This window comes from Triticum aestivum, chromosome 2A, assembly GCF_018294505.1.
Source record: "Triticum aestivum cultivar Chinese Spring chromosome 2A, IWGSC CS RefSeq v2.1, whole genome shotgun sequence".
In the NCBI taxonomy this organism is placed as follows: Eukaryota; Viridiplantae; Streptophyta; class Magnoliopsida; order Poales; family Poaceae; genus Triticum; species Triticum aestivum.
In genome coordinates, this window is record NC_057797.1 from 746,174,051 (window position 1) to 746,186,269 (window position 12,219).

A 12,219-nucleotide genomic window follows, 5' to 3' on the forward strand; every position below is an offset into this window, starting at 1 on the left:
ATCGCGAATCACTGCACCCATGCTGCCAAGAACCTAAAACTTGGGAAACGCAAAATGAGAAATAAACAACCCGCTAGTCGCTGTTGGTAGCAACCAAGATCCCACTATTTTGCATTCATTCCCCAGCTTATGCCCATGGCCAGGGATCCACCAAAGGCATCGATCGCGCAGTGAAAAAGGTTGCCTAGAGATTGCGTCACGAATCATGGTTTAACAAAGGCATCATCAACATTAGATATCGTACATGCTGGTACTACCGGTGGATGCAACTCCTTATTATACTGCCATCTTCATCTCTATCTTCTGGTGAGGATCGTAGGAGACCAGCTTGAAGTCTGACGCGACGAACGAGTCTATATCCTTCTTCAGAGGGTTTATCTTCAGAATCTGCAAATGGCATCCATGTCAAACATAGTCAGATACACGGATTACTCAGATGCGAAGGCGGAGTCAGCAACTGTCCCCGGCTGCTTTTCGTACGACGAGGTTATGCTCTGCTTGAGGAATGCTTACAGGAAATGGCTTGGGCTGCTTCTGAAGTTGTTCCTCCAAGGCTTGGACGTGCGTGCTGTAGACATGGGCGTCGCCCATCACATGGACAAACTCTCCAGGAGAAAGATCTGCACACGCACAGAGTGTCAGGATCCAACAACTTGTACACACATCTCTGAGAAAACGTTTCTTTTGGTTTACTGGATTGTTCTTTATATTTTCAGGACGAAGGGGAAGAGTAACATGTGTTATCCGAGTTGTTAGCAAATAGCAACTCAATGCAAAACATATACAGTAAGATAAAACCAACAATTAAAAGAAGATGAGATGCTCCTTGCCGTAGTATGTTAAGAATATTTCATATGGAATTTTGCAAGTGACAAAATGACTGAGGCATATGTCCTTGCAAAAGAGCACTTTGAAATTGCTGATAAAGTTATAGATTAACAGGTTGAAAGCTACTACCTCTGTAAACTAACATAAGACGTTCTAGGTCACTAGTTTACAGAGGGAGTATTATTATTCAAACTAGCCATACCAAACAAACTATGGTTTCACAAACGCGGAACTATTCAGGACTGCTATTGTTGGGCATTTGAATATGCTGCATGTTGCATCTCTAATTCTCTATCATAAATCTGAAATTTCTGAGAAAGCTTTTGACAAGATTATGCACAGAGCACTGTTTGAAAAAAAATCAGTATATAATGGTTTTGGGCATAAGTTATAAGTGGATGGGTTTGGATTGTGGAAAGTCTTTTTTTCTGTCACCCGCATCAATCTCATGGCATGTCTGACAAGTGTTTCACCTGCAGAGTCACGTCCAATAATGGTACTAACAGAATTCAGATTACTTTGCAACAGACTTTCTTATGGTTCTTCTGCTGAGAGATACCTGAAACTGTTGGATAACTATATAGGTCTTTCTGCACATTCATCTATAGGTAATGGGATTTCTGCACTCTTATTCATCTACTTAATACTTCCTCCGTCCCATAATATAAGAGCATTTTTGACACCTCACAAGTGTCAAAAATGCTCTTATATTATGGGACGGAGGGAGTAGGTAATGGGATTTCTGGACTCCTTTGGAGGGGCCTGTGTGAGGGCAGTCTGTTGGGCCTCAAGTCCCTGTGAATTATTCTCCACTATCAAAGAGAAAAATATGACTGTACAGCAGGTGGCCCAGCGAGAACAGTTGATCTTCAGCTGGAGGAAATTTTGTTGGATCTTACACACCATACTGGCAAAGGATTCTTCATGAAGGAGCATAGACTACTCAGAGATCTGGATTATTTAATTTCGAAGGGACCACACATAGCACCCAAAATTGTTAAAAGAAACCTTGAAAGATGAACTTGACAGGCAGGGGCAGTAGGCATCGGGCCGCTACTTCCAGCGGGGCATAGCTCCTAAAGGCGTGCGTTCTATTTTGGGTTGTTAGATGCATTCATGGGCATGTAAATAACTTTTTATATTTCCCAATACACCCAGATGCAAGGCTTTGTGTTTATTCAGGAAAAAAATTGGTTGTCCACAGAGGAAAAGGAAAATGTTATTGTAAGCTTCAATCATGGTGAGACATAGCCTGTTATAGGTCATATTTTCCCCCCACTTATTGTAGCCCTTTTAGTTTCACATAATTATAAACTAGGATCTACTTCTTCTTTTTTAAGAAAACGAAATGACTTTGAACCTATACAAACTAACTAGTTCCAAGTGACAACAGAATGACATAGCATATAGAACAAGCAAAATGCCAAGTCCTCAACAACAACGAACCGAATTGTCATGAAACAAAAATAAACAAGCTAGGATTTTAATATGATTTCCAAGCCTTAGCAAATAAAAGATATTGATAAAAAGAAGTCAAGAAGTAAAAAAACTTACCACAAACTTGTGCAATCATACACGTCAGAAGAGAATATGATGCAATGTTGAATGGTACACCAAGCCCCATGTCAGCTGAACGTTGATACATCTGACAGGATAATTCTCCATTCTCGACATAAAACTGCAAGGCAAGATATAAAATATGATATCTAAATAAGCTGCTAAGAGAAGAAAATGGCACATTAACTGTTTACAGAAGCAATAAAAAGGGGAAATGATTTATAAAACCAACCATTTTCAACAAAATACCCATGTCTGAACATCATACTAGTCCACTTACAAGCAGATATAGAGGCATTGGAGTTTTTTTTTTTCATTTGCAAAATACAGTAAATGTATGTACAAACAGGGAAAAGAAAGCAATCTACAATCCTCACAGAGGGCAGCCTTAGTCTATAGGCAACTTCCATGAGAAAACATAGGAGCAATTTAATACAGATAAAATGGTTACTACGGTCATGTGCAGAATTGCAGCCACCTAATGATGTATACAATACAACTTCATACCAAAACATAAGGACTACCAGATAACAAAAGTAATAAGGAAAAAATTCCACCAAGTTACTAACCTGTGCAAACATGTGGCAAGGTGGAAGTGCCATCTTCTTGAGATCTGTTGGATTCCATGCAGACATAATGATACGCCTATCGTCAGGGTTATTCTTGATCTTGTTAATGACATCAGCTAACTGATCAAAACCTTTCCCCGTATAATCAGCATGCATGTCAGTATATCTGTGAAATATGTTAAGACAGTTTAGAACACAGTAAGACAGGCACAGTTAAGGAACAAGAGAGTTCTTAAACCAATGTAAGCTTACTCAGCACCGAAGTGTCTCCACTGAAATCCATAAACTGGTCCCAAGTCACCCTCCTCTCTTTGTGATAGACCAATACTAGAAAATATGCCAGGCAGATCAAAGTTTAGGATGTTATGCTGTTTTATTTCTGTGCAGTTATATCCAAGAGATGTTACCTGTCAAGATACTCCCTTGACGCATTGCCATCCCATATACGAATATTTTTTTCCTGTAAAACCTGTAAATACAAATTTATGGAGACTGTCATGAAAAGGGGGAAAACATATGAACCATCGATGCATTACAGCAATATTGACCTACTATCTAGTCCTGAAATGCAGCAAACAGGCTAAAACTCAAATAGCTAACTAGGATACAATTGTTTAGAAGCTCGAAAGAGTTGACCCAAACAGCTTAAACACACGAGTTACCTTCAAATATTAAATAACATGAATAGCCAGTAAAATAACATGCATGCGATCACCTATTTGCATTCTGTTGAAAAAAAAAAACTTGACGGACACCTGAAGTGTTTAAATTTCTGTAAGAGGATTATTCAGAGAAGGCTAGTCCCAAAATAGCCATTGTACTTGATTACACATGGGCGTAATTGCAGAGATGCTCCACGAAGCACGTTCTAAGGTGAACACCACAATATGCTATGAAGGAGCATCCATAATCAGAAATATGTCAGTGGCCACAGAGTGCATACTCCTCTATGAGTAAGGTTCATTACCGTCTTTTTTACCATCATGCAGCCAAGACACCAATCCCAAAAGTCGCTATTCAACATGTAAACTTAAGGAATGCGCAACTCAACGAAAATAAATATTCAAATACCTTTGCATTCGTTGAGCCACTGATGAACCACAACAGTTCTTCAAGAACACCACGCCAAAACACCCTCTAGAAAAACCATATAAAAAACAAAACAATGCATTAAAGATCAAGGTAAAATATTCTGCTCTCTGAATATATAAACCAGGCCACAGAGGAGATAATACCCAAAACTTCTGTTCATCATTCAGAGCAAGATTTTTTTTATACTGGTGTATGAGCTAATATTACCAAACTGTGTGATGTCTGAAACTCATAGAACAACAATGCATTTGCATGTTTGGTCACGAATAAGTGCAATTGATAATAGGGATGCAAGCAGCAGCCCACTTGCCCTGTGAAACTCCTCAATTAGTGCAGTGGCAGCAAAATTAATACTAGCAAGTACTGGGTTTCGGGATATGCGTCTAGCCACTTGCGTCCCTAATTGATAAAAAAGAAGCTTATGATCTAATTGGTATCCAGTTTTTGCAATTGACTGGACCATGGGACTTAAGAGCTAGGATGTAAGGATCTCATAGCATGTGAGTGTCTAAGATTATACTGGTAAAGATTAAAAAAATACTTCAGAACTGTCTGAGCTTAAGAAAAAACAAATACTGATGTCCAATAGCTCAATAAAGATCGCAGCTATCTTCTCAGGTTCCTATAAGAATTGAACTGGTTCCTTTCAAATTATGACAAAATTATTATGAAGTAAATGTGTAATAAATTCCAAAAAAAATTGTGCGTTTGAGAAACTGGGGTTCCGTGGTATAAATTTTATGCATGAAGTACATACAGGAGATAGATTAACCAAAATCAACAAGTTACTGCAAATCCCTAAGCGATATCATGCTTGGCATGCATTTGAACAAAATTAACTAGCCTGATGCAGTTGCCATTTCTTAAACTTGAAAAGGCTGGTATTTTTATCAATTGACAATTCATCCATGCCTCCTTTCCTTCAAATAAAATATCACCAAAATAATAGAACCAAAGAGCATTGCAATCTGGACTTCCACTAGCAAGCACACTGACTTCAGTATTGTTATGTTCGAAAATTAAAAGTGCATATATTCAACAAAGAGCATAAGTAATACCTTTGTTGTAAGTAATGGAAAATTCTTCCTCAAGTTAAACCGCATCTGGTAAGAAGAAAACAAATATTAGCTTTCTTTCCATCATCAAATCTAAATAGGAATACTGGAAAAATTGGGGACAGCACCTGACAACCAAATTTTGATATTGTTCCTGTTCCTGTTCTGTCATTTTTCCGAGCACCACTTCGTAATATATCTTGAACAAGATTGAGATACTGATATTCATCATGCTTTTCGAAGATCATTTTTGGTAGAAAGGAAAAATTCTGAATTTCAAACTTTTCCTTCTTAGCATCATTGCTGGTTAATTCACTGGGATTTGAATCATTAGCCTCTTCCGCTGACTTTCTAACGCGAACAAAGGTCGCGAAAGAATGCCTAATGTTGTTCTCCACAACTGGAGAAGATGAATACCATGGGTGGAAGACCAATGGATCAATAGGAGGAATGAAAGTATCACACTCAATGGTGGACTCTATGTCAGTAAGATGGATGGCCTCACATGCAGATGCATTTAGCGATTCCCTGCATCAAAAAAATTGTGGTTGAAGTGAACACAGAATTATAATACCAGAATAACCAGGAACAATGTTCAACAAACAAATATTCCTACAAAGGCTGATAACTCACCTCAGTACCTGACCACCCCCTATTAGAAAAGCTTTCTCAATTGTTGAGCTGTAGGGAGCTGATGCTAGTAGTTCTAAGGAAGAATCCAAGCTTCCACAGGTGACAACATTTTCAACAGTTGCATAATCAGAACTGCCCGAACGAGTCAGTATAACATTCAAGCGACCGGGCAATGGCCTAAACTTAGTGGGTATGCTTTCCCATGTTTTCCTTCCCATTATAACAGCATTTTTCTTTGATGGGTCTGCTGTAGCCATTGTGAGATCCTTAAAAAACTTAAGGTCACTAGGCAGCTTCCATGGCAATGCTCCGTCCTTCCCAATGCCCATCTCACGGGTAGCAGCAACCACAACTTGATATTTTCTCTGAATATCACTGTGTGAATTGCCATTTGTGACACCTGCCATCATTCGAGATTGATGGAAGCAGGAAGACTTCAGTTTGTTGATGGCCTCAAGAGATTTATGCCTTGTCCAATGAGAAATTGTGGTGGTACGCGTGCTCAAAAATGGTGTGGCCTGAATGTGAGGAAGCAACGTATAAGAACCAAGTCAGCATAGAAAGCAGCGGACTGACACATATATAAGTAGAGAACATCCTAGAAGAGCTAAAGAGCTATCGAACAGATACTAAGAACCTCTGGACACTGAACCCCAATGTTTCAGGGCATAATGCAGACAGGGGCCAGAATCTATTATAACTAGCTCGATTCTCACAGAACAAGGGGAACAATCACTATTTCAGCTTGAATAAAATTTGGGGTTGTGGTATCTATTGCCTTTACATTATCACAAAAAGAGGGGCCAACAAGCACCGGCCCGTAAAAATCAAGGAAGCAACTGAATGCAACTACTCCAATTATTCTCCAATGTTTAATTTATGAGAGTACACTACACAAGACTCCAAGTTTTCAGCAATAAACTGTTGCAGAAGAAGTGAAAAACTTGCAGAACCGTGTTAAAATGTAAAGGTAATGGCAGGTAATGTAGATGGTGTACTTAACGGTCGTGTATAGAGTGGAGATGCCGGCTCGCGCGCTGAGTAGCTTTGATGATAGCATCTGTACCAGGAACTACCAATAAAGATGGGCACGATCGTTGATGTTAAAATAATTGAGGCAACTCTAACAACTGAGAAATGAGGGGGAAAACAAAGAGAGCTAGCATGCTCGGCTGCTCCTCGATGAAACTAAATCGGGATAAAACCATCCTTTACGCCGAGAATGAATCCTAAACTGCCCAATCAATCGGTTCGTCGCGTCAGAGCAGTTGGTAATAGCCGAGAGCTTGAAATCAGTGCCCAAGTTCACTGGGACAGACGCGGATCGAACATCACTGACACAGGGAGGAGCCACCGAGCATCCCCTTGTGCAGGGGAAACAAGAATCTGGCCGCAGCATCGCTGCTTCATAGCATATGCTTCCATCGACAAGTAGAAAAATACATACACCCAGGCACATCCGGCGAATCTACCGAGTTCTTGGCTGATTATGCCGAGATTTGCGAGGAGAGGAGCGCAGCGCGGGGGCGGGAGCAGAAGCTGAGATACGAACGTACCGAGACCGTGCCGGCTTGCCCCGGTGGCTGCTGAGACGGCGCCCCCGGTGCCGCGCGCGCTCGCCGCCGGTGGGGAGGAGGAAGCGGAGGAGGGGGCAGGCGTCGGCTGTCGTTGGCGTTTTTGGGCGGGGGCGGCGGGAAACCAGCGCGCGCAAACCCTAGCGAAGCGGCTGAAAACTCCCTCCGTGACCGTGTCCGTCTCTCGCTCCCTGACGTCACCCCGAGCACCGCGGTCCCACCTGTAATCTCCCGGCCTGTCAGTTGTCCGGGCCCACCTGTCAGTCGCGGCCCGCGGGCCTTGGTAGTAAGAAAAGGGAACCAACCGAGCCACTGGGCCGCCGGGGAGAGGCTTGCGTTTGCGTTGCGTGCTGAGGAGCGGAGGAGGCAGGAGCCGGCGTCGTGTTTGAGTAGGAGTAGGATAAGCGGATTGCTCTCTCGCCTGTGGGGATTTCCGGCGAGAAGGACTCGAGGCGAGCGGATCGAGAGCGCCCGCCCGCCCGCCCGACCTCGCCGATCAGCCGCGATGAACTGCGAGACGTGCCACCTCAACGAACTGGTCAGATCCGATCCGATCCGACCCCCCCCCCCCCTCCTCCTCCCCCCCTGATGATTTCTCCTTGCTTTCCTAACGAATTCAGGCCTTCTTGCTTGTAGGAGCTGGAGCCACTGGAGATCAAAGACGTGCTGCGATGTAAGTTCTAGTTTTTCCCCTTCGATCCCCTCTTCCATGCTTCTGCTCCACTGTTCCAATTTTTGCCTTCTTGTGTTCCCTCTTTTACTAGTTTAGTAGTAGCCGAAATCTACTCTTTGATACTGATGTACTGAATAGTAGCAGTAGTAGTTTAATTTACGAGTATATCGTGGCCCCGTTATTTATGTCCTAGTCTGATTAGTTGCAACTACTGTACTGATGTGCCGGAGATTGATTCCCTGAGCTCCTTGTTTCATGTTGGCATTTGCACTTGTGCAAAAGGAAAACTGAAGCAATTGCATTCCTCTCTGCAATTAGTCTTCAAACGGACCAGTTATAACAAACGTGTCTGCTATTCTTTTTAGTGTGGTTCTCTTTACTCTGTTCCTAATGATTATCGTGTATGAATCTGTTGCAGGCATCTTGCACACTATATTCTTTCATCGAACCCTCACTCTTGTCCGGCCCAAGGATGTTGACTGCGACCTCTTTGAGATCACATATGTGAGTATTACTGAATAGCTGCAGTAACTCTTATCTCCTCCATGTATTTGGTGTTGCAGACAATATTACTTAGCTCCAAGATATATGCTGGTGTGCTCCATGATATTATTTGACCTGCTCCAACTAAAAGAACCATCGTTGATGTCATTTGTGTTTGTGTGGTCAGGTTCAATGTGGACTTGCAGAACTAGAAAAGGAGGTTGATGAAAAGATCAACCAGTTCATTGCTTGGTCAGAAAAGCATCCAAATCGGAAAAGCCAGGTTGTTCGATAAGGCTGAACAACATATTTCTACTATTTGCATATATTTCTACTATTTGCATGTTTTTTATTATTTTCGTTTTAACACATGGTAGCTGAATATCAGGTGTGCCTCTCTTTCTTCGATGAGAAGAACAAGCACCCAGGCTGGTTCAGCAGCAAGACTGAGAGGGTTTTCTGGGAACAATGGTTCATCAATTTGCATGTCACAAGCCCTAAAGGGCAAGGCAAATCACGTGGCTCCAAAGCACCGGCAAATACTAAAGGTAGTTCCATTTTCATTGACAGGGTCTGTTTCATGGCTCCTCGCTAGGGCTCAAACCTAGGTTGAGGGTGTGTGTCTCCATGCTCTCTGCCACTCTGGACTCGTAGGAATAGTTTTGCTAATTATGTCATCTTCGGGATGGTATTGCTTATGAGCATATAACAAATCAGTTACAACTTGTTGTTAACTTGCGATGATATGTGCCCTCAGGACAAGCATTGGAAGAGACCAGCTCAAGACGTGATGCGCTAAGCTTGCTGATCCAAGAAGTCCTGTTCCAGATCATTAACTACGCCAATGAGAAAAAAGACCATATTCCTCCAATCTCCGACAGAATATTCAATCATGAGATTTTGGTCCCCAGGTGCGTTCAGTTTTATACTTGACTATTTTAACCGGCAACCTTCTTTGATACTGAGTAGTCTCTGCAAGTTTGTTGGGATTATTTCATCACTATCTGAATCTCCAGGTGACACCTTTTCCTTGGACGTGTGTTCACAGCTCTTCTGATTCCGTATTCGGGTGGAACGCCGACGTTCTTCGGAGGGCATTGAGTAGTGGACATTCGTACTCACTGAACTGAAGATCTTTGTTAGAAACTGCACTAAACGAAGATGTTGGTATCGGTGTGCTACCTTTCATGGTGATAAGACGTTGCCCCTTTCTCACCTCTCCATTGATCGTTTGGTTATAAGACGTCGTCAGAGCTGCTGACTCATGGAAGCAATGTTGTGTACAGAATAATGTAGAACTGCCAGTGAACTGACTCTCTTACCCATCCAATCATGTAATTCCCACTTGTTTAGCTGTAAATATTTCTCTTGACAATCTGTGTCCAAAAAATATTACCATGTTATTATGCAGATGTGAAAAATATGTGCATTCCGGATGTTATGTGCAGTGGTGTTTATTCGGTGTGCTGACATAAGGAAGAAAACTGGGGTAGGAAGCTGTTTTGACTGATTATATTGCCACTTTTAGGCCCCGTTCGGCAATGCGCCATTGCCGGCTCCGTGAAATCCACGGATCTGCGGAGCATCGTTTTGCCCGCTCTAAGACTTTTCACTGCAGCTCCGTCCGCTCCCGGAGCGGAGCAGTGGAGCGGATGGACACCAAACGGGGCCTTAGATTGGACAAAACACAATTTTCGTCTGGAAATGTTGTTCGGAGATAGGAAGATAGAGAGAGTGTATCATGTGCACCTCGAGTTTTTTCTGCAAACCGGTGTACCAAACCTACAATCCATGTCAAAACTTTCCCAAGGAAATATGAAGATAATTAGGTACATAGACGTAGCATATATACTTATCATGTCACAAATATTTTGATTATAAGTTCAACTCAACTTGAGAACAAAAGTAATAAAACATTTTAGTGTACAAAAATAGTAAATTTTGAAAATGTAGTGTTAACGGGTCGATTCATAGCCTACTTGAAATTGATAACAAGTATTCCCTCTGTAAACAAATATAAAAGCGTTTAGATCACTACTTTAGTAATCTAAACACTCTTATATTTCTTTATGGAGGGAGTATTAAACATTAATAGAATGATTTGTCATTTCTGCTTCTCGATGTCGAACTAATTTATAATTGAAATTCAATGGCATGACAAATAGACATTGTGTTTTATGTAATCTTAGGTTTTTCTGAACTTTTTGTCATAATTGTACAACGGCCGGCTGCACAACTCTCGATGCATAGGATAATATAGCCTAGTTGGATTACTAGACCCTTCAAAGTTCAAACACGTCTGGATCAATAAGTTGCGTCGAGAAAGAACAATAAGAAATTTGCTTAGGTAAAAGATAGGGGAAATCCATACCACAAACAGGGTAACTCTTTGATTGTTCAACTAAAAAAACAAGAGTTGCAAGAGTTTTCATTCTTATTGGCTTAAAAAACATACATACAAGGGGAATGAAAGAAAAAGAGGAAGTCGAAGAAACTAGCATTAATATTGCAAATTACAACACAATGCATCGAAGGACTCCCAAAGAAAATGAAAGAAAATACAAACAAGTCCTTCCCTTTTGCATACAGGACCTCGGAAAATGACACATTAAACACAATCCATCGATTAAGCAACATGCTACCTTCGGAGATGCTGGGGCTACCATTCTGACCACAACCTTTGCGACGCTAGGCAAGGGGAAGAGGGTCTCACTGACTAAGAGGTTGGAGATGGAAGCAAAGGGGGTCTGCTAGGTTGATCAATATTCAACGATCAACCATCGCTATCCATAATACACAACGACGACATCTGATGATTGGATCAACAACTCCGGCTAGCGACATCGATGTTGTGATCAAATATAGACGAAGACCATTTGAGACAACTCTCCTACCAAAACTTTGAGCTAGATATGAGAAAATTGGGCATAGATATGCTTTCGCCTGTCCTTCTGTCACCGTGACGACGAAGAAATAAGGGAGGTGGCTACATTAGCTCGATCTAGCCGACCACCAAGTTTTCAGTCGGAGCTCCCATCAGATCCACCTCCATTAGTTTTCGTTCACCTTGGAAGATGACATGGAGATGTAAATGTGGCCACCAAACACATCTCACCAACGCCAGTGAGAAACTCCAAAATGGCATAACGATAGATATCGGTGCTAAGGTAAACCCTTACCTAAACCAAGACCCACTACATGCAACGGCGATCCAACCTTGTCTCCGATCTTGACTCCATCTAACAATGTCATCATAGGAGAATGATAGAGGAGTCAGGGGATTATAGGCGACACTCAACTAGCGGAAAGAGGAGTGAGAAAGAAAGAATACAAATGAGAGCAGGAGCGTCTACGTTTCGCTTCTAGGGAGATAGATGAATGACTCACCTCGAGCGGCGTTGTAGTGGGTCGGACCATTAGTTGTTGCAAACGTTAGTTTAGTTTGTTCATTTGTTTTTCCTTTTTTTTTCTTTTTTACTCGTGTTTGCATTTCGAAACATAAATTAAATTACAGGTTTTAAAATAGTTCCACCGCACAATTTTAAAATTTCCCATACAATTCAAAAGAATTTTCACGCATTTAAAAATTTGTTCATGACATTATACTAAAAAATTCAAGAAAATATTACATGTTTCATGTTTTTTAATGTTTGTGAAACCATTTAAAATCATGAAATATATGTTTCATGTTTTTTAATGTTTGTGAAATGAAAGGAATAGTTCTCAATTTTAAAAAAAGTTATAACACCTTAAAT

At 41.4% G+C, this 12,219-nt stretch overlaps 2 protein-coding genes across 6 annotated transcripts; one reads left to right on the plus strand and one right to left on the minus strand.

Annotated features, from left to right (window-relative positions):
- Window positions 1–171: 171 nt before the first annotated feature.
- On the minus strand, window positions 172–7,576 carry LOC123190811 (putative bifunctional dihydrofolate reductase-thymidylate synthase). 4 transcript variants are annotated; one of them, XM_044603536.1, is made up of 12 exons: window positions 7,291–7,488; window positions 6,738–6,806; window positions 5,735–6,252; window positions 5,230–5,629; window positions 5,105–5,149; window positions 4,026–4,091; window positions 3,362–3,423; window positions 3,207–3,281; window positions 2,955–3,120; window positions 2,383–2,506; window positions 514–620; window positions 172–387 (listed from the first exon to the last, which is right to left on the minus strand). In XM_044603536.1, exons 2-12 carry the CDS (start codon window positions 6,792–6,794, stop codon window positions 277–279), a joined length of 1,731 nt encoding a protein of 576 aa, XP_044459471.1. In that variant the 5' UTR covers window positions 6,795–6,806; window positions 7,291–7,488; the 3' UTR covers window positions 172–276. The 4 variants fall into 4 exon arrangements, with proteins under 4 accessions (XP_044459471.1, XP_044459470.1, XP_044459472.1 ...); XM_044603535.1 differs by having other exon boundaries at window positions 6,738–6,794; window positions 7,291–7,486; XM_044603537.1 differs by lacking the exon at window positions 6,738–6,806 and having other exon boundaries at window positions 7,291–7,576.
- A 63-nt stretch (window positions 7,577–7,639) lies between these two features.
- LOC123190812 (autophagy-related protein 101) lies at window positions 7,640–9,905 on the plus strand. 2 transcript variants are annotated; one of them, XM_044603540.1, is made up of 7 exons: window positions 7,640–7,846; window positions 7,945–7,981; window positions 8,400–8,485; window positions 8,652–8,747; window positions 8,853–9,012; window positions 9,222–9,375; window positions 9,513–9,905. In XM_044603540.1, the coding sequence occupies exons 1-7, from the start codon at window positions 7,814–7,816 to the stop codon at window positions 9,592–9,594; spliced, it is 648 nt and encodes a 215-aa protein (XP_044459475.1). In that variant the 5' UTR covers window positions 7,640–7,813; the 3' UTR covers window positions 9,595–9,905. The 2 variants fall into 2 exon arrangements, with proteins under 2 accessions (XP_044459475.1, XP_044459474.1); XM_044603539.1 differs by having other exon boundaries at window positions 7,645–7,846; window positions 9,481–9,905.
- Window positions 9,906–12,219: the final 2,314 nt, after the last annotated feature.

Bases quoted from the DNA above. Each gene is read 5' to 3' on its own strand.
- LOC123190811 (XM_044603536.1), bottom strand. From the start codon at position 6,794: ATGCTATCATCAAAGCTACTCAGCGCGCGAGCCGGCATCTCCACTCTA. The intron at 3,424-4,025 runs GTATTTGAATAT...TTGTATTTACAG, and splicing joins GTGGCTCAACGAATGCAAAG to GTTTTACAGGAAAAAAATAT. The intron at 2,507-2,954 runs GTTAGTAACTTG...CTTGCCTTGCAG, and splicing joins CTTGCCACATGTTTGCACAG to TTTTATGTCGAGAATGGAGA.
- LOC123190812 (XM_044603540.1), top strand. From the start codon at position 7,814: ATGAACTGCGAGACGTGCCACCTCAACGAACTG. The intron at 9,013-9,221 runs GTAGTTCCATTT...ATGTGCCCTCAG, and splicing joins AGCACCGGCAAATACTAAAG to GACAAGCATTGGAAGAGACC. The intron at 9,376-9,512 runs GTGCGTTCAGTT...GTGTGTTCACAG, and splicing joins CATGAGATTTTGGTCCCCAG to CTCTTCTGATTCCGTATTCG.